General features: G+C 37.8%; 1 protein-coding gene across 2 annotated transcripts in view; it reads left to right on the top strand.

Moving 5' to 3' along the window:
- STX17 (syntaxin 17) overlaps positions 1-26,102 on the top strand; it is a 38,228-nt gene that overhangs the window by 5,610 nt on the left and 6,516 nt on the right. For both annotated transcript variants that reach the window (XM_086608520.1, XM_086608521.1), the window contains exons 2-4: positions 1,636-1,817; positions 11,902-11,967; positions 20,946-21,165. In XM_086608520.1, the coding sequence (XP_086464646.1) occupies positions 1,695-1,817; positions 11,902-11,967; positions 20,946-21,165 (409 nt within the window). In that variant the 5' untranslated portion in view covers positions 1,636-1,694. The remainder of the gene's footprint in view (positions 1-1,635; positions 1,818-11,901; positions 11,968-20,945; positions 21,166-26,102) is intronic.

Below are 26,102 nucleotides of genomic sequence, written 5' to 3'. Positions count from 1 at the left end.
ATGAAATAATTTCCAGCTGAGTTGCTGAAAAAGGACAAGATGTATCAGTGAAACCTTAAAGACTGACTTCCCCTGACTTGGTCCACTCTCAATAAATACTCAGTTTTCAGTTTCTTTATTGAGTGGGATAGGTAAAGGAGAAGAGTCTTCTTGGCATTCCGTTCATCATAAAAACATAACGTTTTATTTGCGGCTGTGTTGGAAAAGATGAGTAGTCTGGGACTATTTTCCCTCTAAAAACCCAGCTTCCCTTTGCCAGAAGCACTTCCAGCTTTCTCACTGGCCTGATGGAAGATGCTTACCACTTGGCTCCTTTGAAGGTGAGAGAGGTGTGTACATATCCTCCCTGCAGCCTGCAAGTGAGGGCTGTGACAGAACTTTGAGCAGTTCAGTCGAAGACCCAGTGCCATCAACAGGTGTCTGCCTTCAAGTTCTCTCTGCCTGCAGGAATCACATGTCTCAGAAGAACCTTAACACTGTCCCTCCACATGTTGACACCATAGTTAGATGTGAGAAAAATAATGTCTAATTTCACTGTTAATAATATGTTTGGCTGTGTGAAAAATAGCAAAATTTTTTAACCTGTTACATTCTTCTATGCCTCCTTTGTACTTGGAGGATTATGCTAGTTTAGGTATTTTAAACTAGTTTGGTTACTGGAAGAGGAAAAATCAAGGAAAGCCTTCTGATGCAGTTGCTGTTGTAGTACAGGTACTTTCATATAACCAAATCCACATGTATTTTTTTACTGTCACTTGTGACAAAACTTTGTCATACATGTCTGCAGTCCAACTGCAACTTCTTGGTTTTGTTAAAAAGGCAGTGTACAGAGAGAAAATCTCATTTAAATAACCTCTGTTTCTACAGTGTTAAAACTACAAAATGATATCTCAATAATTTTTTCTCGCCTCTTGTGTGCATTCAGCATAATGGAATTCCTTTGTATTACTCATATGCTCTGTAAATAAATGCTATTATATACAATTCTGTGTATCTTTCTTTTAGAGAACTGAAACTTCAAAGTCATGCTTTATGCATATGCAGGGAACAGAATTGAAGCTGCTTATGTACCTACCGGTCCTGCAAATATTTCAGCAACCTGTTTAAACCCCTTGTTTAAGGTGATGTAAATTTTTGGTAGGGGACAAATGCAGTTTGCAGTGCAAATCTTCATTCAGGAGTTGTTAATCTTTCTAGGAAATGGACTTCCAAAAATAATTTTATCTTGGTGTCTTTTCAGAACAGGTTTTACAATTTTTAAGATGATTCAGAATGTAAATTGGCAAAACTTGAACTCTGATCAAGCAAAGCATCTAATTGGAAGGTTTCTTCAAAGGCTTTCATCTGTCATTATGCTGCAAAGCATTTTTGCATCTGCCTTAATTATTTAGCTATATTTTTTGTTAGTGTTAAGTTTTGTCTATGAAAAGTGATCCTCAAAGCCTGCAAATAAATAGAAATAATACATTTAAATGCAAATAGAGTATCCAGATTTTAAGTAGTTAATTCTGCTCAAATGTGGTTTTGGAATACTTGTTTTTATTGGAAAGACTGATTTGCCTTATCTTTACTTTCTTTTAAAAAGTGATTCTAAATTACCACGTTTTTATAAGCCTGCAATTCTTTGTTTTTTAGGGGTTTCTACCTTGGTGAAGGTATACTGGGCAAGTATTGACTTGAAAGCTGCTTTTAGGATGTCTGAAGATGAAGAAAAAATTAAGCTCCGTCGAATTGAACCTGCCATTCAGAAATTCGTTAAAGTGGCAATTCCAACAGATTTGGAGAGGTTAAGAAAACACCAAATAAATATTGAGAAGGTTAGTGTTCACTTTTTACTAATACAGTTCTTTTTGGAGTATAGAAGCAGTCATGCTGGAAGATTATGTAGGGATTTCAATAGGAAGTTGATTATTAAATGTTTTAATTAAAATTTGGCTAAAAATGAAACTTCTGTATCGTCTGATCATTCAGTGTGTACAAAGGCCTTTACTAGTGGTAACTAGTCGGTCTACGGAGTGAGGAACACTTCTGTTTTGTGTTAAAAAGTTGTTGTAAGGAAAGCAGCCTAATTGTTTTACTTAATTTTTAAGTCACAGTGGTTTGCTGCCAACTATTCTGATTAACTTACTGTTTATACCCGTCTTTTTCTATATATGCTTTTAAACTTACCTGAGAGAAATAGAGAGAATGAATTATTTAAATAAACAGAATAGTATCAAAATCACAGCATGTTTATATGCTTCTTGTTGGCATTAGCTCACACTTGACAGTGAAACTGAATATGCTTCCCAGAAAAATTAGCATCGAGTTAAATTCTTCCGTACATTGTGGCAATGCCTGTACTGGTAAAATAAACATGTCCAGGACAATCGTCTGGTATGAAATGGCCTATGTCCATGTTATTAAACCCTCATATTCTGCAAAACCAGGTGACCACATCCACTCTGCTAACTGGGAATAGCCTCTGTTCTGTGTTTATAATTCCTAACTCCTTAACTGTTATCAGGAATTCTTTATGTGAGAAACCTGTTTGACATGGCCAGAACCATGCCAGGGACAGTTGCAACAATTTAACAGCACAGATAACTGGATTTCAGACTTCAGACTTTCTCAATCTCTGTTTATTAGTATAATAGCCTATGGAAACAGAGAAATTGGTTAGTTGAGGAAGATGATAAGAGATTTACTAAAACAGGTGACACCACTAAACAAAGGAAAAGAGTGAGTGACTCAGGAAACACACTTATAATACCAACATTGCAATGGAATTTTTGAAATGGCTGATAAAATACATACTTGTTTAGAAAAGACTATACTTACCACCACACAAAAATCAGTGACAGTGAGTGTCTGTAGTTCTGCGAAGTCCTGGACATGTTTCTCAAAAATCATACATCATATTAATTTCACTAGACTTGTTCACAATATATAAATTCAAGTATATATGTAAATCTGACTGATGTAGGAGAACTAACTACGTTTTTTAACAACTTGGGAAGGAGTGAATAAATTGGAAACACATAAGGTGATTTTGATTTTGATTTCCTGAAAGGTATGGTCTGAAGGGTGTGTATAGTGTTATTGTTGAAACTGTTACGTGTTTTGCTGCTGTCAGTTGTTACAACTTTACCAGAATTTTACTGTAACTTTACCACTGGGTAACCTTTTGGATGAAATTTTCCATGCCAGGTTTCTGCCTTGAGTAGTTTGGGGATGAGGGAGGAGAGAAATAAATCCATGTTTTTGTTTCTGAGAGTACAGGAAGTAATGTGTTGTTCAAATGATAGTAATTTATTTTAATACAAAATATTTAGTTTATGATAGTGATTGATAGCTTAGTAATAATAATTTCTTTTCAAAGCAGTGACATGTTAGAACAGTAACCTGAGACTTTTTGTGGGGTGGTCTTTGTTTGTACTGTACATTTTGCTGTGCCTCTAAAAGTCTGCCATGTTTTGGTCAAGAGGTACAATTCTGAAAAAAAGTGGTTTGCAGGTAGGTACTGGTTAAACTCTACCAACTGAAGATTGCTAAAGATTTACCCAACACTGGGCACACTCCTGTGCTAGAAATTACCAGAGCTTATTCTTGGACTTGCTAATTTAACTGATCCTGAGTCTGAGAATGAAAATGGGGAAATGGTTTTTCTTCTGTTCCCATAGTGTCGTCCCCTTAATTTCCCTTGTATGCAAGAGGAAGCGCTTCCTGGCTTATGTAAATCAAAGAGAAATCATTGGGTGGGAGGAGCCTGTGAAGAAGAACCTCAGATGGAAGGTCAAAGTGCAGAAATGGTGACTGACCATGGGACGAGAGAAAAATTGGGATAGAGTAAGACCTGGAGCTGCTGGGACTAATGATGGGATATAATAGTGATTCTTTCCTGGTAAGGGTGTAATAAGGATACAATAAAGATATGAACTGCAAAATTCACAAACTGGAAGATACATTAGTACAATATTTGCCGGAAGCAATAACTTCTGAAAGAGACAACCTATTTTTTCAGTCACAGCATGTTGTTTATTCTTTGTTATTCCATATTTATATAATTCGTTACATTACCTAGACACCATCTGATTCAGCATTTTTTTGCCTTGGAATCAGCCCATTTGCAGCAGCCCCATACTGTAGCAGCTAGGAGCAGCTTTCTGTTCTCCAGCTTCTCCCATAAATAACAGTTAATTGAATCATAGAATCATAGAATCATAGAATGGTTAGAGTTGGAAGGGACCTCAAAGATCATCTAGTTCCAACTCGCCTGCCATGGGCAGGGAAACCCTCCACTATACCAGGTTGCCCAAAGCCTCATCCAGCCTGGCCTTAAACACTTCCAGGGATGGGACATCTACAACTTCTCTGGGCAACCTGTTCCAGTGCCTCACCACCCTCTGAGTGAAAAATTTCTTCCTTATATCTAATCGAAATCTCCTCTCTTTCAGTTTAAATCCATTGCCCCTTGTCCTATCACTACACGCCCTTGTGAAAAGTCCTTCTCCAGCTTTCCTGTAGGCCCCTTTAAGTACTAAAATGCTGCGATAAGATCACCCTGGAGCCTTCTCTTCTCCAGGCTGAACAGCCCCAACTCTCGCAGCCTGTCTTCATAGCAGAGGTGTTCCAGCCCTCAGATCATCTTCATGGCCCTCCTCTGGACCCGCTGCAGCAGCTCCATGTCCTTCTTGTGCTGGGGACTCCAGACCTGAACGCAGTATTTCAGGTGAGGTGTCACGAGAGCAGAGTAGAAGGGCAGGATCACCTCCCTCGACCTGCTGGCCACTCTTCTTTTGATGCAGCCCAGGATACGGTTGGCTTTCTGGGCTGCCAGCACACATTGCCGGCTCATGTTGAGCTTCTCATCCACCAGCACTCCCAAGTCCTTTTCCTCAGGGCTGCTCTCAATCCATTCTCCACCCAGCCTGTACTTGTGCTTGGGATTGCCCTGACCCATGTGCAGGACCTTGCACTTGGCCTTGTTGAACTTCATGAGGTTCTTACAGGCCCACCTCTCTAGCCTGTAAAGGTCCCTCTGGATGGCATCCCTTCCCTCCAGCGTGTCCACACCACCACACAACTTGGTGTCATCTGCAAACTTGCTGAGGGTGCACTCGATCCCACTGTCCATGTCACCAACAAAGATGTTAAATAGCACTGGCCCCAGTACTGACCCCTGAGGAACACCACTCGTCACTGGCCTCCACTTGGGCATTGAACCGTTGACCACAACTCTTTGAGTGCAACCATCCAGCCAATTCCTTATCCACCGAGTGGTCCATCCATCAAAACCATGTCTTTCCAGTTTAGAGACAAGGATGTCGTGTGGGACAGTATCAAATGCTTTGGATAAGTCCAGGTAGATTATGTCAGTTGCTCTTCCCCTATCCATCAATGCTGTAACCTCATCATAGAAGGCCACCAAATTAGTCAGGCAGATTCACCCTTCGTGAAGCCATGTTGGCTGTCACCAATCACTTCCTTATTTTCCATGTGCCTTAGCATAGTCACCAGGAGGATCTGCTGCATGATCTTGCTGGGCACAGAGGTGAGACTGACTGACCTGTAGTTCCCTGGGTCTTCTTTTTTCCCCTTTTTAAAGATGGGGGCTTTGTTTCCCCCAGTCAGTGGGAACTTCACCAGACTGCCACGACTTCTGAAATATGATGGATAGTGGCTTAGCAACTTCATCTGCCAGTTCCCTCAGGACCCGCAGATGCACCTCATCTGGTCCCATGGACTTGTCCACCTTCAGGTTCTTTAGAAGGTCTCGAACCTGATCTTTTCCTACAGTGGTCGATTCTTCATTCTCCCAGTCCCTGCCTTTGCCTTCTGTATCTTGGGCTGTGCCGCTGGAGCTCTTGCCAATGAAGACTGAGGCAAAGAAGTCATTGAGAACCTCAGCTTTCTCCATATCCCAGGTAGCTAGATCCTCCGTTTCCTTCTGGAGAAGGCCTACATTTTCCCTAGATGTCTTTTTATCACTGATATATCTATAGAAGTTTTTCTTGTTGCCCTTGATGTCCCTGGCCAGATTTAACTATGTCAGGGCTTTGGCTTTCCTAACCTGATCTCTGGTTGCTTGGACAATTGCTCTGTATTCTTCCCAGGCTACCTGTCCTTGTTTCCACCCTCTGTAGGCCTTCTTTTTGTGTCCGAGCTGGTCCAGGAGCTTATTGTTCATCCAAACAATAATTGAGTAATTGAGTTACTTTGCATTGGAGCCAGAGTACAGAGGAGTCAGTATTAGCTTGCCCTTGGGTGAGATGATGGGAGAGCAAGGATCCTCAACTGTTAAATTGCCCTGGAGAGGTGTACAGCCTCCAGGGATCAGTGCGTATGTGTCTCTGTGCATGGCCCATACTTAGCAGTGGCCATAGAGCTAGCTAAGGGCAACTAGTGAGGAGTTATGTGGAATAGGACAGGATTCAGAGGTTCCTAGAGGAGACCATCATTATAATAGTTTTTCCATGCAAGCTATTTCGTTCAAATGGGGGCAGTCTTGGAGCTAGGCTGTTCCCTTCTTTCTCTAATGAGAAGTTGCACAGCTGCTCATGGAAGGAACATGCATTTGCCGTAATCCACCCAGAGGGATTTCTGGGTTGCAGAGAGGTAGATTTTTTTGGTCTGTGGTTGGCTTATGTTAAAATTATGTTAAAAATTATATCTTCAGGTCAGCACTCCTGTTAACACCAACAGCATCAATGAGTGTGGAACTGTGACATGTACCATTCTTCAGAGTCTCGCAGAAGGCATCCTGAAACGAAGGGATGCATTTAATAAATAGCCACAAAAGGATAGCATAAAAGCTGCAGCCTTGCTTGAGAGGAACAAGCAAGTGGTCACTGGAAAAAGGTAGTCCGTTGATGGGAAGGGATAGCTGACCTGTCAGTACAAAATGGAAAGTGATTAGCAGGGTATATTAGCAGTACACAAATGGTTTTGTTGCACTTCACAGGTAAAGATAAGCTTTTGATGTGTGTAAGGTAGTAATTAGGGAGACACAATGGAGAGGATGGGCATAACTGTTACACTGCTTGAATTTTTTGGAAGAGTATTACTTTGTACAGATAAATAGATTCTTTGCTAAGTATTGTCCATTTATGTAAAGCTCCCCTCATTTAGGCTGTGTAGACACCCTAACAAGAGGCTTCAAAAGGCATTTGGTTCTACAATGAGAAACAGAGACATGGTCAGTTATTGCGCTGTGTAGTACTTACCAGTGTGAGAGTTGATCTTGGGAATTGCTGGGTTTTGCAGAATCTGGTCAGCAAGAAGAGGTAGCCAGTTACTGGTTGATCCTGCTGAAAATGTTTTACGTATTTAGACAAAGAATAATTGTCCTCTGTCTAGCCAGATAGTGTTACATGGTGCCGGGGAAAGGGTGAAACATGTTCCACTTAATTCAGCCATGTGTTGGTCAACTGAAGTCTTTATTGGCCCAGCAACTCAAGTCAAGCATTCCTGTTTTGCAGACAGAAGGGGAGATCGTTGTAAGGATAGTTTTCTGTGTCTAGAAGAAAATGTAGAAAATATTAGCACTCAGGATGAAATGAGTCATTAGGTTAGTTCTGATTTAATACCTTGTTCAAAGCATTGTGAGAGAAACTCATGCTTAGCTAGAGTTTAATTATAGGCAACACAAAGCGCAGCGTTTCTGTGATGGCATTCAGTGATGACACTGAAATACCAGGATGCTTTATCGACTTGAATTTTGTACTTTCAGTGTAAAAATCTGGTGCAATGTGAAAGTGTCTGGTTTGGACGTTTCTTGAGATTTTCTGGTTGCTGGTAGCAATGTGAATGATCTACTCAGTCAACATAATGAAATATTCATAACAGAAAAGTTTTTAAATAATTGCAAACTTAGTTCTTTTAAGTGTTAACTGCGTATCCTCTAGAGAAACACTTTAATGAAAGCAAGAAGTGGTAGCAATGTTTAGTATAAATTTGTCTTTTTAGTCTCAGAATACTAGTAATTAAAAATTTCTGCATCTCTAGACAGTGTAAGTCCTGGAAGATTTGATATTTGAATTAGTAATTAACAGAATTATTAGAAACAAGTAACTGTGGATAAAACCTTCAAATAAACAATTGGTAGCTCTACCTGAATGTATCCAACAATACTGAAGGCTTCAGAACTTCTGTGTATTGACAAAAAATATGACACAAACATTTAGGAGAAGTAATACATCTGAGTATAAAAATAGTCGTTAAATTCTTTAAAATTCCACACTCAGTGTAATGTTCTTAAAATTTGAAAGTGTCTGTCTTTTTTTTAAAAAAAAACCCAAACACTTTTCTGACTGTAAGAACTATAAATGTTTGAAAGTTTACTCTATTGATAGGTTTATGAGAAAGTGAGAATAAAAATATGGCAAATCCGGATTTGAAATCTGTCACTCTAGATAGTTTTAGATTATCAGAACACTAGCAATAGTTTGGTTGAAATACTTCTGTAATCGTTTTCATTTTTATATCTTTTACATGGATTTTAGCCATAGCAAATGTGTTACAGTACTTATGTGAGCTGTCAGCTTCAGCAGCTTAAATGGTTTTCTCTAAAATACTTTTTGTAAAATTAACTTTCAGCCATGTAAACCAAACATCCCTAGAGGTAGAAGGATAATTTTGTAGAATTCGGTCCTGTTTATTTTAGAGGCTACTTTTAGGCAAAAATAACTAATTATTTCAAATTGCTTAGAGCAGCAACATTATTTACTTATGATGAAGCCAATATCTCTAACCTCATTTCATGAATATTGATTTAAACCTTAGGTTCCAGAGATAGTCCAAACAATTAATCTACTAAATCACTGTTTGAAGAAACTATAAAATCAATATATAATGAAATTTGACCTTGAGTACACCTTTTCAGAGGAAGTGGCTACCATAAATCCATCATCAGAACATTGCTTCTCAACTGTTTGAGAGTCCAACTTTCTATGTGACAGTTTCTGAAGACTTAAAATTTACATCCTTAAGAAATCGTACTCTATACTTGTTTTTTTTTTCATGTTTTCCTCAGAGTAGTCCTTCTTTTACAAAACACATTCTGTGGATTGGATGGCCTTTCACTCTAAAAGAGGGAATAAAGTGCATGGTTATCCAAAAGAGTTACAATGTTCTGTTAGATGAAAGCAATTGTCATGGTGCTACAGGAAGGTGGAGATTTTGGCATGCTGCCCTAAACTTTGTTGGTGATAGGCAACAATTCTTAAAATAAAAAGTGCTGTAAGACATAGCATCCTTTTCTCTGTTGCTCTCAGTTTTAACTTAATTTCCCGTAACTGTGGCAAAGTTAAAGGATGTTGCGTGAAACAGTACTTACCTTTGGCTGGGAACCACTGTTGTTGGTTGATACATAAAAGTGACACAAAATGAGAAATTAAGATACCTGAGTCTTACTGCAGTCTTCATCAGAGTATATACATTTGTATAGGACGTTTGTTGTAGAGCTTTTAGAAATGGTGAGCACTACCTGCTACAGAAGTTAATGCAGAGGATATTATGAAAAGCTTTGAATTCTCTCCATGTTCACTGGATACTTTCAAGGAGAAATGGAAGGGATCTGAAGCATAAGCACGAAGGTTTCTTTCTGAAGAGATTTCTCAAAAGAGAATGGGCGGAAGACGAAAAGACATTGTCTGAGAGTAACCTTATGTTTTGTATTTCTGATGCAGAATACAAACTATTTGGCGATAGCATGATTATGTTTGAATATCATAGACTCATGGAATCATAGAGTAGTTTGGGTTGGAAGGGAGCTTTGAAGACCATCTAGTCCAACCCTCCTGCCATCAGGTTGCTCAAAAGCTCCTTCCAACCTGGCCTTGAACACTTTCAGGCATGGGGCATCCACAACTTCTTTGGGCAACCTGTTCCAGTGCCTCACCACCCTCATCATAAAAAAAATCTCTTTCTTGAGTCCAATTTAAACTTAACTTCTTTCAGTTTAAAAGTGTTGCCCCTTGTCCTGTCAGTACAGCCTTGGTAAAAAGACTTTGTCTCTCTTACAAGCCCCCTTTGTATATTGAAAGGCTGCAATCAGGTCTCCCTGGAGCTTTCTCTTCTCTTCTCCAGGTTGAACAACCCAGCTCTCTCAGCGTTTTTTCACAGGCGAGATGTTCCAGCACTCTGACCATTTGCATGGCCTGCTTCTGGACTTGCTCTAACAGGTTAGGATTCCATAGGTATATTTACTTCATGGACCTCCCTTAGTTTTACATGTGTTTGTTAACGATAAATAATGTCAATACCATCTCTTCTCAAGGTTTGCTGTCCTTGAGTCCCCTAGAGTGAACATGGCCCAGGAGTATGGCCTGTTTTGTGCTGACTGACAAAGAGAAGTCAACAAGGAAGAGTTCTCTGACCACATGAATGTCGTTGCTTTGAGTTTATTCCAAAATACACTCAAAGCAATGGAGTCACTGGATTTGAGGTCATCACGCACACACTAGGAATGTTAAAGCAAAGTAATAACATTTCTAAATATATAAAGCAGATAAATATGCTGAGTATTTCTAGTAGAAATTATGAAAAGCAATAAAGGTTTCCTGAGGAATCCTTGTTGTTCTTAACTGGAAAACAGGATTTTTTTATTGTTCGGTATGTGGACAATATATTACAGTCAGTTGAAACTGAAAAGGTAATTTTTCCCCAAGCCCCTTCTGTTCCACCCTTAGAAATTCCTGTTTCAGTACTCTTTCAGGGATGACTGAATTGGAAGATCTACTGTTGATAGAGACTTCTTTTGTCCATTTTATTTTAAAGAACAGTGGCAGTAGTTTTAATGGCATAATAATTTATGCAGAAGTTGCTAGTTTCCTAGAAAAATGACTTTAATCTGACTTAATTGAACACTAAACATTTTCTCTTCCATAGCACTACAAAATCCTAACGTGAAAATAAGAAGTAACTTCAGATTTCTTGTTGGCTTTTAGGAAGCTGGGTAACTTGTGATCCTTTATTACTGTGGCCCCTACAATTATGAAAAGAATTAAGGAAAGATGTAGGCTATAGATAAAGTTTTTTATTGGTAACAAAGCATATTAAGAAATTAAGGAATTAAACTTTACATAAAAATACCTCAGAAATCATGGTAAATATTTTGTCTTCTTATTTAAACAATTAAAATGAATGTCCTAATATTGTCTAGTATTGTAAATGTATTCTTTGGTGGTTTCAGCCCATGTTCTAGTTATTATTTTACTGCTCTTTTTCATGATAATGTCTTTATATTGTTTATGTCAACTGGCAATAGCAGGGATTGATTTATTTTAATGATGAAGAGGTTTATATGTGATGGTACACAGTTCTTTAGCAAAACTTGCGCTCTGCTAATGGAATAATTACTCTGGTCTCTGTCCTGTGAAAAGCGCTGTATGGATAGTTTCCCATTGGAGTTAGTGGAGCCTCATGCAGGTGCCAAATCTGCCCTGATGGTTCTCGAAACTGTGTTTGTAACTATGTAGAAATGGTAAGTGTAAATGTAGAGAGTAGTACTGTGTAATGAACGCAATTCTCTTTGTAAATAATATCAGATGCCTTGTTGTCCTATATGGCCGGTACTGCTAATCCCCTATTCCATTCCTTTTTCCTCCTTCTGCCCTTCTTTTTACTGCCCACCAAATTATTTATGCCTCAGCAGTGTCAAGATGCTGCAGTGTCTCTTTGTTGTTAAAAACTTACACTGAAACCTGGTTATCTGCAGTTCAATAAAATACATTGTAGAAGATTATTCACAAAATTCATTGCTATTTACCTCTCTAATTTTGCTGTGGAAGTCCCTATGACTCAGCTTCTTTACTGTCAATTTTGGAAAATTAAAGTGATTATTTACTGAAGGTTCCTTGTTTCTGCGTAGTTAGTTGGTAAAAATAGCAATTGTATGGAGTATTTTTCCTTTTTTTTTAGTATCAAAGATGCAGGCTCTGGGACAGATTGCACGACGAACACATTAACGCAGGACGAACCGTTCAGGTAAGGATATTAAAATGACTGTGATATTAATGGAATTAAATTATATACATATTAGTGGTTATGTCAGGGGTGGATCTTCATGGAGATGTATATTTGATGGGTGGATTTGACAAGTACATGGTGTTGCTTTACTTCGTTTGAAAGGTAGGGATTTCCTAGTTGTGTCCGATGAGGCAAATACAGTCAGGAATGTTTCGGGATTCTTGACAAAAAAAAGTTGAGAGACTTTGATGTTTTTCAAACTGTCCTCTTACATTACTAAATTAGAAGACAGGAGTTGCAGTAAGAGGTACTGTTAAGTTTAAAACATGGTTTCAGAACAAACACAGAACATCTGGATTACTAGTTTGGTGTGCAAATCTCTTGCTAGATGCATAATATAATCAAAGGAGGAAATGCCAGACGTGTTTGTCAGCACGGCATCATCCCAGTGACTTCATGCATAGTCACCCATAACTTGACACATAGGGAATCTCCTATCTGTTTCTAAAAGAATGCAGCTCTTGAAAACGATGAAAAAGCTAATGCCAAGCATCAGCCTTCACGCTGCTGAATAGCGCACAGCCAAAGAGTGTTGTCAGTACAGAAAAACTCAAGGACCAGAGCTGCACTGCAAAGTTTGCTGATACAGATATAGCAGCTAGTGATTATAACATGCCGTACTGGCACAACTCTGGAGACAGACGTATCTTTGCCAGCAGGAGAGGCATCTCATGTTGGTTTCATACGTGATGTTAAGAGAAGGGGCATGACTGTGTTACTAGAACAAACCTTTTGTGACCTACGCTGCATCTAGATGAGCATGTTTTGCCAGCAGGGCTAGCACAGTCCTAAATCACTATATTTTATAATTCTAATACTGTAAATTCCTGTGTTTGTTGCAGTGTCTTACTGACTGCTGAGGGAAATTAAACTAGACTAAAAATGAAAAAAACTCAGAAAGAACTTAATCCGGATGGAAGAACAGTATTTGACAGTAGGCAAAGCTGGAGTAATGTGTGGTTTTTGAGGAATAGAAGGTGTTAATGAGCATTTTTAGTATAGATTATAAGAAGTTATATATGAAATCCACTTGATGTTTCTGTTACTTGGAGATTTGAATGTTTATTTTTATTTTTCACCAAGCATTTTTGAAATTTGAATATAAAATAAGTTTATTCAGTAATATACAAGTCTCCCAAAGGTGGAAGTTCTGTTAAGACAATGGCATTCTAACAGGTGTGGTGTCATAAGCATGTTTGCTTATGTCTGTGCTGTAATCTGTTTTCACATCTGAGGGGTAGGAAAGGCTTCTCCTGCAACTCTTTATTATCAGTATCATTTGTTTAGCAAGACAAAATCTATCAATCATTAGAGAAAAATTATTCATGTTGAAGATGATGTTTTAAAATACATCAGGTGCTTTAGTAATAAAACCTCATATTTGTCTCTAGAGATATTGATGTTTGTCTTGAACCTAAAGCCTGCTATTTTCACTTTCAGCCAAAATAAATATTCTTATATTTTACTTAATGCCTATTACTTTTAGATCTGGATGCAAGTTATGCATTAAAGTGGTTCATGTTCTGATACCTAGGGAGCAGAATAAGTATCTGGGTCCATACAAGTAGAGTAGACTAGCTCTTTGTTTTAATTACATAGTTAGGAGTCTGGAGTACTTGATAATAAATTATATGACATGTAGAATGTGTTTGCTGTAAGCTGTTTAAATGTTTACCAATGGACTTGTGATCTGTTTGTTTGCGAAGAAATCAGATTAATTATTGTGATACCAAATGTTCTCTGCAGCACACACTTTGCTCTCAAAATTAGATGTTGTAAAAATACATTAGGAATCCCTAAGTCAATATTGACCCAAGGCATCCGCCACAGGTTTTAGACAAATATATGCACAGCCACTCTACATTTAATCCATGTGCACATAATTAGCCATTTTTCTGAATTTTCAGTTTACCCAGAATAATTACTTCTGTTGTACTTTTGATGATGGTCAAAATTATAATAGAAGTATAGATGAGCATAAATGTATACCTCTTCTTTCTGATGACTGGATGCCACATTAAAAACTTCTAAAAAGAAAATTGAAAAACTGGGGAAATCTTTGTGTAGGGCATGATGACATCCTTTCAAAAATACCGAGAAAATAGCTTTTGTATGCCGTGTATGTTTTCATGAATGTGCTCTTGCAGATTTTCCTTTTTAGGGATGGTCCATGGGCTTCGTAAAATCTTAGGGCCTGAATAAATCCGCAGTTTTGCTAGGCTTTGCCCTCATATATGCTGACTGTACCATACAATTAGTTAATTATTGCAAGATTTAAGTTAATTTCAATGAAACGACAGTATTTTGTTGTAACACCTAAGGACTGCCTTGATCATATTCATGGTGAGAGGTAGAAAAATGCAGCAGTTGCTATAGAGGATGTAAGGCGTTGAAGAAAAAAAAGAAAAATTCTGTTGATGAATGATCTGGCTTTAGCCTATATTCAGCCCACAAGAGGAAACTGTTCTGCAAAACATATCTAGGCAGATGTAGTCTCTCCACTGTGTTGTTCTAACCAGGAAAGCCACTTCAAAAAATGTGTGTGGTTTTTTTTTTTTTTAAATTATTTTTCACTTATATGATTTTCATTTCAACTGAAAATGGTTTACAAGTAAAAGATGTTTTTCAGTCTTCAAAGCTTAGTTGTATGGCTCATGTCTTCTATATAATTTTTAAAATTATGCAGTCTTCAAATTAAGTATCTTTTGGAATACTATGCAAATATACTGCTAGAGCATGAGAAGCAAGGTAGATGAGTGTCTGTATTGCTGTAGGAGATTGTTTATAATATCAATGAAGGGTCACGTAAAATTAACTCCCTGTTGCAGCCTGTGGCCTCCTGCTGGGTAAATATATCCTTAAACTCAGAGTTTTTCTGACCTATGCCAAGAAATTTGTAACATATATCCTTTATTACATTACTTTGAACAAAGTCCTGAGAAGATAAGTGAAGGCAACATTACATTTGCACAGCTAAGCTACTGCAGTATTTTGTTAAAAATCATATGTATGTTTGAGAAGGTTTAAGGTGGTGTGTTTGTTTGGAGGTGCTATTTACTTCTTAATTTAAAACAACATGCAGAATGGAGGCAGAGTTGACAGTGATTAACACATGAAAAACAGGAGATACAGAAAAAAAGAGACCAATTTGTTGGACATGACAGATCCTGTGTCTTCCATATACTGTTTCCGCATAAAGAGTTTAAACTATTAGAAAATGTATATGACATTACATTTAATGGTAATACAACCAAGAAGAAGGAAAACAGGAATGATGGTGGCAGAGACTGAGTGTGATAATGGCATGACCACCATGATTCATTTAGCTGGTAACGTTAGGAGCAGTATAGGCTGGTGGGAATAGAGTAAGTGAAGTGCTGGAGTTTCTGAGCACTCCAGTAACATCAGTTTTGCCAGGGTCACAGGGCTGAAGCAGATAACTTACACTGCAATTTTCAGGTAGCTGTTGCTGAGAGCCCTAGATAGAAGTTCAGATATTTCCATAACTGGCCAAGATACCACATGTTACAAGGAAATCATCCTGCAGTTCAAGTCCTTTCTGCCTTTTCGAAGGTTTTGGTCATAGAATCATAGAATGGTTTGGGTTGGAAGAGATCTTTAAAGGTCATCTAGTCCAACCCCCCTGCCATGAGCAGGGATGTCTTCAACTACACCTGGTTGCTCAAAGCCCCATCCAGCCTCTCAGCCCTTTGACATTTGTGCAACATGTATCCATGCAGACGTGTTGTTTATCCTGGTGCCTGGTGTGGCGTCATGTTGTGTCAGCACTGAAGTACTGAGGTGTCCTGACGCTCCTTGTTACTACTTCTTTTCCTTGTGGTGTTACGTGTCCTTAATCAACAGCACACTGTGGCAGCGTAGCCCAAGCTCTCTGCCATGGCATATCATGGTTCTGCAGGTCGGCTGTGTGCATTTGCCTGCAGTCGAATAGGAATTCCATTATTTCCTTCTGTGTTGTCTTCCATTACTTTTTCTCAGTTGTAATGGAATTGATTACACACAGGAGACAGGTGTTGCTGGTATAACGTCGGTGGTGATGTTCATGAGTGTTACGTATTTGAGCGTGAAGTGACGATGATATTTTAAGGCATCCTACAGTAAGCCTATGGAAACACAGCATCTATTTTTCATCAGGTTACATTACTTTGAAAATTTAGCCGTCACTGTTAGTGAAGAAAAATTACTGATCTGAAAAACAAATACTGAAAAAAAATGCAGGATTTTTACTCTTTTGTATGAATAAGGTTTATCGGTTTCCTGAAAATTGCTGTTAAGACTTCTGTATTCCTCAGGGAGTCTGATTTTTCTCGTTATGTAGAGGAACTCCCATTCATAAACCACTTAGCAGGAGCAGAATATGGGAAGATACTTTGTGATTTTAAAGATAATTAAAAACCTGAATACTTAAATAATTTCTTCTCTTAGTTATTTAAAACTGTGTGCTGAGTAATAATAATAGACAGATGTGTACAGTCATTTTCAGCAACAGTGATTTTTTTTAAATTTTAAATTTAAATGAAGCCCTCCTTTGGCTCATTTGTCTCCTTTTATATTTTACTTTCTGATAGAAATTTATAGGGTTTTTTTTTTATTGAATGTATTTGTAAAGATTTTGAAAAGAATGGGAAAGCAGTGCAACTTCATTATGTATGACTTCTCTTTTTCTTTCCGTTTTGGATGTGTTGATAGAGTCCATAGCTTTTTCACAGTACTTGTGAAAACCATGCTACTTCTCATTGTCTTTTCTGAAAAAAATCCATTGTATTTCTTCACATAATATAGTGAATCTACCATCTTGGTGGATCTCTCAGACCTACCTTCAAACTTGAGGACACTAGAAAAATTGGGCTCAGACTTTGTGTCTCTATTTCAGTTCTGCATTTATTCAAAAACAACAGTGAACCTTAGTCCAGTAAAGTCCTCTGAGACCTAGGGATGAAAGCACTATATAACATCTGTGTAACATTAGTTTCATTATATAGCAAAAATATGCAAACAGCGTAAAGCTGGGAGAGACTAAGGGGTTCTGGTGGAGAGAACAGTATTAGAATTCACAATGATGTTGAAAAAAGATCTGAACAATCAGTAGGTTTTTGGATGAGGACGAGGACGATCGTTGGCTGTATAGGTCCAGCACGGGAAGCTGTTTGGGCAGCACTTCTGCAGAAGAGGGCTTGAGGGACACAGAGTAAAAGTGAACCAGTTGTGTGGTAGTGATACAAAAAAGCCAAATAACATAGTGGGACAGATAAAGAGAGAGTAGTCAGTGGGGTCTCTCCTACAGACTCTTTGGTCAGCATTAGTAGGATCCCAGGTACAATAGTGAGTCCAGTTTGGGCAGCACACTTTTAAGGAAGCTATGGCCTGATTAGGGAGTATTCAGGGAGAGCAATGAAAGTGGTCAGAAATTGGGAAAACAAGACTTATTTGAAAAGACTGACAAATAAGTTATTTTGCCCAAAGAACACCTGACAGTGGTGTCCTGTCTGTTTGCAAACATGGAAAAGAAGGTTGCAAAGAGGACAGGGCTTGCCTTTCCCTGTTTTGAACAGAGAGGATTAGAAATACCTGGTTTAAACTGAAGCAAGAGAGATTCCTGCTCGATATGAGGAAAATGCTATAGCAATTAGGATAATGAATTCTTGCAATATAATACCAAGGAGGTTGTAGCTCCTCATAAAGAAGTCCTTTTAAGACCAGATTAGATAAACAACTGTCAGAATTAAAATAGGGACAGCAGATCATGCTTTGAAGGGATGACTTCCCAAGATTTTTGCCAGCTTTGTTTTCCTACAGTTTTTGTGAGAAAGCCATTTGAAACCAAGGCTGTTATTTGGGTTTGGAGGCTAACAAACCAAAATTGCAAATATTATAAAGAAAAATTCTGTGTCTTTTGGGCTGAATTTGGTGAGTTTGAAACTGAGCAGTTCCCATAAATGAAAACAGGATATGTATTACCTTCCTCGCTGAGTAAGCTTGGCTTTAAAAATGGAAATAGTCGGGAAGAGGGTGATATATTTTTATGCTCTAGCCAGGAATTAAACTCTGTCCCATTAAAATGATTATGAAAAGAAGTCACAGTCATTTTCATATCCATAACATTTATCATGTTACACCCTGGTGAGCTCCTAAGACATGTCTCCTCGTAGTGGGGCTTAGCTTTCTTGCTAGACGGAATCCAGTTAGCTTCTGTTTATTTAACAATACATGGAACAAGAGTCCTCTCCAAAACCGTAAAGGAAGAGGTACTAAAATTAAATTTTACCAAATAGGCAAATATCATCATTTGTTTCCTCCATCTTCGTTCTCACAAATATTTCTCTTTGATCAGCACGGTAATAACGAACAGTGAAAGTGAGGGTCTGATTTAGCCATTCCTTGGGGTGGGTAGTTCATTTCTCTTGAAGCTTCTCTTCAGATTTTTGAAAACTCCAGCAGTGAGTTGGTGGTTGTGTTGGTTGCTGCCCAACTGCATATAGTTCTCACAAAATAGATAATTAAATGTTGTGCCTAGATACTCCTGGTTTTGTCTGTTAAATGAAATTCCAAAATTTTATAAACTGAGAATTTTGGCACGTGGTAGACTATGACAGTGATGACATTCTCCCTTTTCCAGTACTTACGGGCAAACCATGGGAGGAAAATAACAGAAGAGCAAGGTAGATTAAGATGAGAAATGTATGAGGAAAATTACTGGGTACCGTGTTTCTAATTCAACTCGGTATCTTACAAAGTTACTTTTTGTATCTCCCTTTTTTTTGTTGTTAATCAGTGTTTTTACCTGGGGTTAGCCTTAAATCATGCAGCCTAAATTGTCTAGTAATACTCTTAATTTAAGCATACAATAGAATATACTCTTAGTAATTTGACAAATTATTTTTACGAATCAATAGTTCTTTCTTTGGTTGCCTAATATGGCTCATGTGGTGTTACTTCAATTTGTTGTTGAATTAGTTTCCCTCTTCTCTAATTATATTTCTACTATTTTTTTCATACATGTTAAAAAAAATAGAATTCTACTCATGTATATAAATAAAACAAGTTCCATCTAGTTCCTGCTTTGCCCTTCTAAGGCATTACCTGTACGTGGTTTGTGTTACTGAAGAAATCTTTTCTTGTTCTAACCACTCACTGGTGTTAATCTGTTCTCTTGTTCTGCTGTGAGAAGAATATTCAAAACAATTGGTAAATAGTGCAATAAAGAATATAATTTATTGTATCATCTTGTAATGCAATGAATATTATTTTTATTACAGCCTTATTTTTTTTAATAATTAGATAAAAACTCTGTCCTAAAATGAGTGGTATAATTTAACCTATAAATTTCTTCTTTTCATTTGTAAAAAAAGGAAATTTGCGTGCATTTTTAGATTTTTAAAGCCTAGGCAATAAAAAACCCCTCTACTTTTGCTGTAGGCAGAAATTTATCTCACAGGAGATGCCTGCACACAGACTCTTCTTGCTAGTTTGCTAGTTGTGAATAGTTTATGTCTTCTCAAAACTCTTGTAACTAAATAAATATTTCTGTATTTTATTATATTTGATATTCCAATTAAACAAATATATTTTTCCTTCTGCTGAAAAAAATATAAATATTGCAAAAAAAAGTGATCCCTCTCCTTTGTCCCTGAAGTTGTCTTTACAAAACTAAAATGATAGTTTTGGGGTATTTGGAGGTTGCAAATGATTGTATCCTGAAGTGTTATAATCACCACAGTTGCTATTATAAAAATAAAAGTGAATTTTGAGATGCAATCACGTATTTTATTTGGATATTATTTTCACTTGTTGCAACTTTTCTAAGTATTTTGGCAAAGGCCTAAATTGATCACAGACATTGAAATAACTTGAGTAATTTCATAGTGAATTAGTTAGTTGAATACTTTAATTGAAACTCAAACCAAAACAAACTGACTTCTTTACTTGGAGAAGTGAATAAAGTCTACATCAAGAAAAACAAAATAATGATGGAGATGGCTTCAACAATACTTCTTTGTTTTGCGGTTGGCTGATACAATGGATAAATTAGTTCACCAGACAAGATAATAGGTACCATCTCTTCCTTGATCTTTGGTTCTTATTCCCCTGGGGCAGATAGATAGCTTAGTTTCCCCTATGGAAAAGAGGCCATGTGCAAAAAGACTCAGCAATATGTCCCGGTGATGCCTCACTGCCCTGTTTAGGGACTGCTGTGTTGGGATCTGCCGCCTCCGTTTATTTTTTTTTATGGATAGAGAACTGAGTGAACTCTTAAGCACAAATATTAAAAATATAACAGACATAGCGAGCTGGTTATGATGTAGTGGTACCTCTGAGTAAGAAGCGCTTACAAGTACAGATGCCTTCCTCGATGGACAGTGTTGAGCTCTGGTAGAGGTGGCTACGTCACTGTCTCGCTCAGTGTCGCAGCTGTCCACCTTAGGAAGAGTAGGAGGTGGGTCATTTGCTCAGAAAGGATCATCTTTAGGTTGAGCTACCTTAAGTGAGGACAAGCCCCTTCTCTGCAGATGGGGTGATCCTTCTGCAAAAGCATTATAAAAAGAATAGCAAATAGCACTGGATCACAAATAACAGAGTTTGGGAGACCCAGGATGGGTTCAAGGGGAAGATTCACTGTGTTACGGGAGGTATGGGCTTTTACAGTGATGTGGGGCATCTTTGACAGGCCAACCAGCTGCAGTCAAACAAGGCAGTCTGGAAAAGAACATGGATGTAGAGGAGAGGTGACCTGGAACAGGGATTGCTTGAAACCTGGGACTTTTGAGGGGTTTTTTTGGTCTTTGTTTGTTAAAACTTAGAAATGGCACTTTTAATGATTATTTAAGGAAAGTCAAGATGATAGTTGCTTCCCTACCACTGAAAGTGTCTAGTGCTCTTACACAGTAAGCTACAAATAACTCTTAAAACTGTTACAGCAACTCCGTGCCAATATGAGAGAGATGGAGAAACTCTGCTTGCGAGTCCAACAGGAAGACATCCCAGTTCTGCAGAGAATGATAAATCCAGTTAAAGAGGAAGCTTCGTTTGCCATAAAAGACTTCCTGCAGCTCCATTCTGAATCTGCAGAAGAACTTAAAAGGCAACGCGAGGGACAGGACGATGCCTCTTTAACCAGATCTGCAAGAGTAGGAGGAGGTAGTAGAATTTCACTTCTGTTATCTATTGTATCTATATCATTTTATCCAGTCTGCAATTTCTCTGACAGGATATAAATGAAGTAAACAAATGAGATTTCAGTTGAATAATAATTGTTAATCAAGAAGTGGATTTCTTTCCCTACACCATACTTTTCTCATGACCTGTAATTGAGTTTTGATAAGTGGAGAATGCTCTAATTGAGTATCTTAAGAGTTTTAAGAGCTGTGACCTTCCATGAGAAAGATCCTGTAGCCTTGGATCTTGAAATAGAAGACTGTTCATAGGAAGCAGAATACTTGCATTCATGTTTCATGGTAGCTTGACTTCTTTTTTTCCTCCTGCATATCCCTTGATCATGTGGGAGTAATCATTTAGGCCATTTTCATTGAATTAGTGCTTGCAACATCAAGAAGAAAACAATTTTTATATGACAGACAGTATAATACGGCACTGCTGAAATGCATGGAAAAGAGGAGCAAGTCTCTCTATAAAGGAGAATGCTGTTCCTGTAGCATTTTAATTTGGTAGCTGACAAGAAAGCAGAGAAGAGTGTAAATCCATTTAAAGAAAAGATTTTGAAAACACGCTATTATAACATGCTACAAGTCAGACATGTTTGGTGTTTTTTCCCTCCTTTCTGTACAAAATGTCTCTCATTCCTTGCTCTATCATTCTGTCTTCAGGGGAAATCTTTATTATGCCCTGGTACTGGCTAGTATTCTCCGCTAATGATCTGTGAGAAAGTTGGTTAAATCAGGATTAAATCCTTCCACATAACAGTAATTAGTTTGATTGCTGCAGTGACAGTATTGTTTAAAATTGTCTGAAAATTTCGTGTCTCTTAACATTGAAAGAGTATTCGCAGTCACTGGTATTGTAGAAGAACCTGCCATCGAATTTGATTTCATGGCCCTTCTTGCTGCAAAAAGAACTTCAAGAACTCTTTCGTGTGATTAACACGCTAGCGAGTCTAATGGTCAAACAGGGAGAAAAGAAAGTAGATTTAAAGACTGGGCTTGTTTACGAAAATGTCATGTGCAGTAGTATCAGAAAGCCTTATGAACATCGAGGTTTATCAAATATAAAACCATAGAATGGTTTGAGTTGGAAGGGACCTTTGAAGATCATATGGTCCAACACTCCTGTAGTGGGCAGGGACATCTTTCACTAGACCAGGTTGCTCAAAGCCCTGTCCAACTGACCTTGAACATTTCCAATGATGGGGCATCTACAACTTCTCTGGGCAAACTATTCCAGTGCCTCACCACCTTCTATCTTCTTACCAGGCCAGTAAAAAATACTGTATTGGCTTCTGACCTAGGAAGCTTGACTTTTTAACGCCTTCAACATCTTGTAGTGTTGATCGTTCAGTAGTTTGTCCTAATACCTTTGTGAGTGTCAAAGTCTGACTGTTTGCTGCACTCTCCTTCCCCTCCAAAAAAGGAAGATAATAACTGAATCTGTTCTCTTGCAGTCCTCTGGGACTCCCTTATTCAAGTTCTCAGAAATACACTTCAACTTTCAGAGGCTGTTTCTTAAATGCTCTAGAGTGAATTTCATCAGACTCTTAGGACTTGAATATCTCTAGCTCGTCTAAATATTTTTAACCTCTTCTCTTTATGTTTCAGCTTACCCTTTCTTTTCTTCCTTGTTTAAATTAATTCATTCAAATACCTGATTACAGCTACCTGTTTGTATAAAGACTGACTTAATCTTGTTCTGGGTCATTTTTTATTTCCTTTCTTTACCTGACAATGTTCTTATACTTCCTTTGTCTTGCTCTAATTTCAAAGGCATTCATCAAAACTTTCTTGCTACCATTTATGCCCCTTGGTAGTTGCAATGTATGTGTGTCCTAGTCTTTCTGGTATTAACTTCCATGCTTACATTATTTCTTGTACTCATCTTAATTGTGTATCAAATTCTTCATAGCCAGGGTATTGAACAGCTCTTGCTGAAGCCATGAATGTTTTCTTCTGCATCAGGACAATTCACTGTCATCTTCAGTATAACCTATTTTGTTAGTATCTGCCAGCTCTTCTGCAGTCCTTTGTCCTTTAGGAACTTTTTCCCGGTAGTTTCTATTAATCAGTTTGCCTAATTTGTTAATTTCTCTTTTTGGGGAGCTTATTGTCTTCAGGCTTTTACTCTGAGTTTTAGAATGGTGAACTCTGGTATTCAGTGATCCCCTTCATCCATATTAGACATTACTTGTGAGTCTAATTACAAAGAGCCCTGTGTGAGCTCTTCTCTGTTACGATCAGAACCAAATTTAAAATACCTCTTCTTTTGGTAACTTTGTGCAGTTGTCCTCAAAACATTCTGGTATTTCATTGGAAAGGCCTTGTCCTGGCTTATTGCTTTTCTAACAGTTACACAGGTGATAAATGAGAACTGGAGTTTAATTTCAAAGAACAGGACTGCTATTTTAATCTGAAATACTTTAAAGTACGGAGAACATTGAGCATAAGAGCACTTCAGAAAGACAAGAAATTGATCAGAAAGATTGGGATGAGAAGAACAGAAAAATATTACTGGAATGACACGCTCCTGCAAGAATATGGAAATAATTCACCCCATTTAAAGTGAAACATACAGACAGGCAGACAACTAAATACAATTAAACAGATTTTTTTTTTCTTTCAAGTTCGCTTGCCTGTGAAAGCAGCTCTGTTGAATTCCTAACACAGATGCAATATATTGCCTATTCTTTTGTGGGTAGAGGCTGCAGTCCTGAAAGCAAATCTTGGCTGCTGATCTTAATCAAAGGAGCTTCAGTATGCCCATTCTTTGTAGCATGTTGCTTCCCATCTGCTAGAGAAGGAAGGAGTTTACAAATTCAAATCGCCCATTTAGAAGGCATGTCAGTGATATGATGTAGTCCCCAGCTGAGATCCAATAGAAATGGAATTTAATTGCATTTTAAACAACTATTAACAAAAGGTGAGACTCCGCTCTTAAAATTACTGAAATCTTTTAAGCAACATATTGAATCTTGCAGAGCATTAGATTTTATCTTGAGTGTAAAGAGGTGTGAAGCTGCTCTATGAAATCTGCAGAAGTGTTTGTATTGTTGCATTTCTGTGGAGATGTTGTAAGTGAACTGGTGGAGCCACTTCCATTCTCAGTTCTATTAAAATTGATTAGACTTGATAAAACATGAACTAGTGAATACAAATTTCTTACTCATACTTTCAGCCCAAATATGACTTCAACTTCTCTTACCCTTCTTGTTCTTTACCTTAGTTTTTTGGAGTAAAGAATTTTCTTGATCCTTGCCCCCCCCCCCCATTTTTAGTTATTAGAAAACAATAACAGTGTCAGCCTACTTAAAAAGTTCTCTTGAATGTGTGTCATGCAAAACTTCAGTATCATTCTGAATGCTTCATCAGTACTTTGAAGGATGTGCTTTTCTACAATAGGTCAGCATAGATTGTTAAGGACAGACCGGAGTAGGGAACATAATTTGTGAAGAGGCAGTTTGGCTTAGTGAGCTTTCTTTTGCTTTTGAATTATGAATATTTTAATTTCAACAACTTAGCATGCATGTGGCTGATTAGGGAAGAGTACACTTTTCTTGGCAGAAGAAACTTGGTTTTGCAATAGGATTGTGAAGGATTGAAATGGAATAAAATACTCAAAACCAATGTTAAATGTCAGAATATGTAGCAGAATTGGTTTCTCCAAAAATGCATACATTTGGATGTATGATTAATTATGTTGAAAAGGGAGAAGCAATATTCTAGAACTGACTATATGACATTCATTAATCTGATGTTGTAAATCAAAAATATGTTCTGGAAGATCAGGTGATGATTGTAGAAGACAAAGTGCCTTCCATGTCTGGATTCTTAAAGGGAAAGGGATAGAAATAATGAGAAAGGCAAAACAAGCCCGAAATAAAACCCCAATCACTTACTTCATCGTTGTTACTCTGCTTACTTAGTAATTACGGCTGCATATCAGCTTCATTGATGTTAGACTTCTATTGATCTGAGAATATGAAGATTAGGTCCTTAATGCGTTTCGAGATACGGAGATAAAAATGTTGAGAAATGGACAAATGTTATGAAAATGTATCATTTTTATTTTATCTTAAATTAATTCTGTACACAAGCATGCACTGTTACTGTTGTTTTTTAATGAATAGGATTCTTTTTATTTGTTTTCCATTGTTCGTATCTGTTGTAGTAACAGTTGTATAATATTATTATAGTACCTTGGCACATTCATTGTTTCTAAAGATGATTTTAATGCAATATTTACACTTCGGTATTGTTAGACAAATCTAACCAGTCTTCCCCATATTAAGCTTTCTCTTGATACTGCCTTCCCAAGGAAGGAAACATCAGTGTCCTACTAAAGCAGCTATCTCCCTTCAGAACCTGAAGTTGTCTAAATTAACATGATCTTTGCACTGTGTTTACACGCATACGTTCTCCAGTCTGCCTTTCATACTCTCAAGCTATTTCTTAATCCTTGCTATGACAAGCCAAACTTGTTTATTATTATTCTTTATTACCACTTAATTACTTGCCCATAATTATGCACGTGGCCATTATAGCTGTAGTGGCTCAAGACGGGGCTCTGACTGGAGGAGGTATGTGTGTGGCTGTTCCTTATATCTGCTCTCCCCCATGCCACCTAGCTGTCTCTCATTCCCCATTTTTCCCACCCAATTTTGCCCTCATGTCTTTTGCATTCAGTCCAGGTGATTTAGAGAGGAAGATACTTGAGAATCATCTCCTTTACACCGCTGAGCTGCAAATGTTTGCCATCCTCGCGGCACCGTTACCCAACCGGATCCAGCACCCAATGCTGGGCAGCATGTTACTTGGTTTTCACTGCTTTTACTTTGAAAGCTTTTTCCTCCAGCTTCTTTTAGTCCCAAATGGCTGAAAATCAAACCGGTAGCATAATAATCTATCATGAAA

Source organism: Tauraco erythrolophus, chromosome 3 (genome assembly GCF_009769465.1).
Source record: "Tauraco erythrolophus isolate bTauEry1 chromosome 3, bTauEry1.pri, whole genome shotgun sequence".
In the NCBI taxonomy this organism is placed as follows: domain Eukaryota; kingdom Metazoa; phylum Chordata; class Aves; order Musophagiformes; family Musophagidae; genus Tauraco; species Tauraco erythrolophus.
This window is presented reverse-complemented; position numbering and strand designations above follow the sequence as displayed.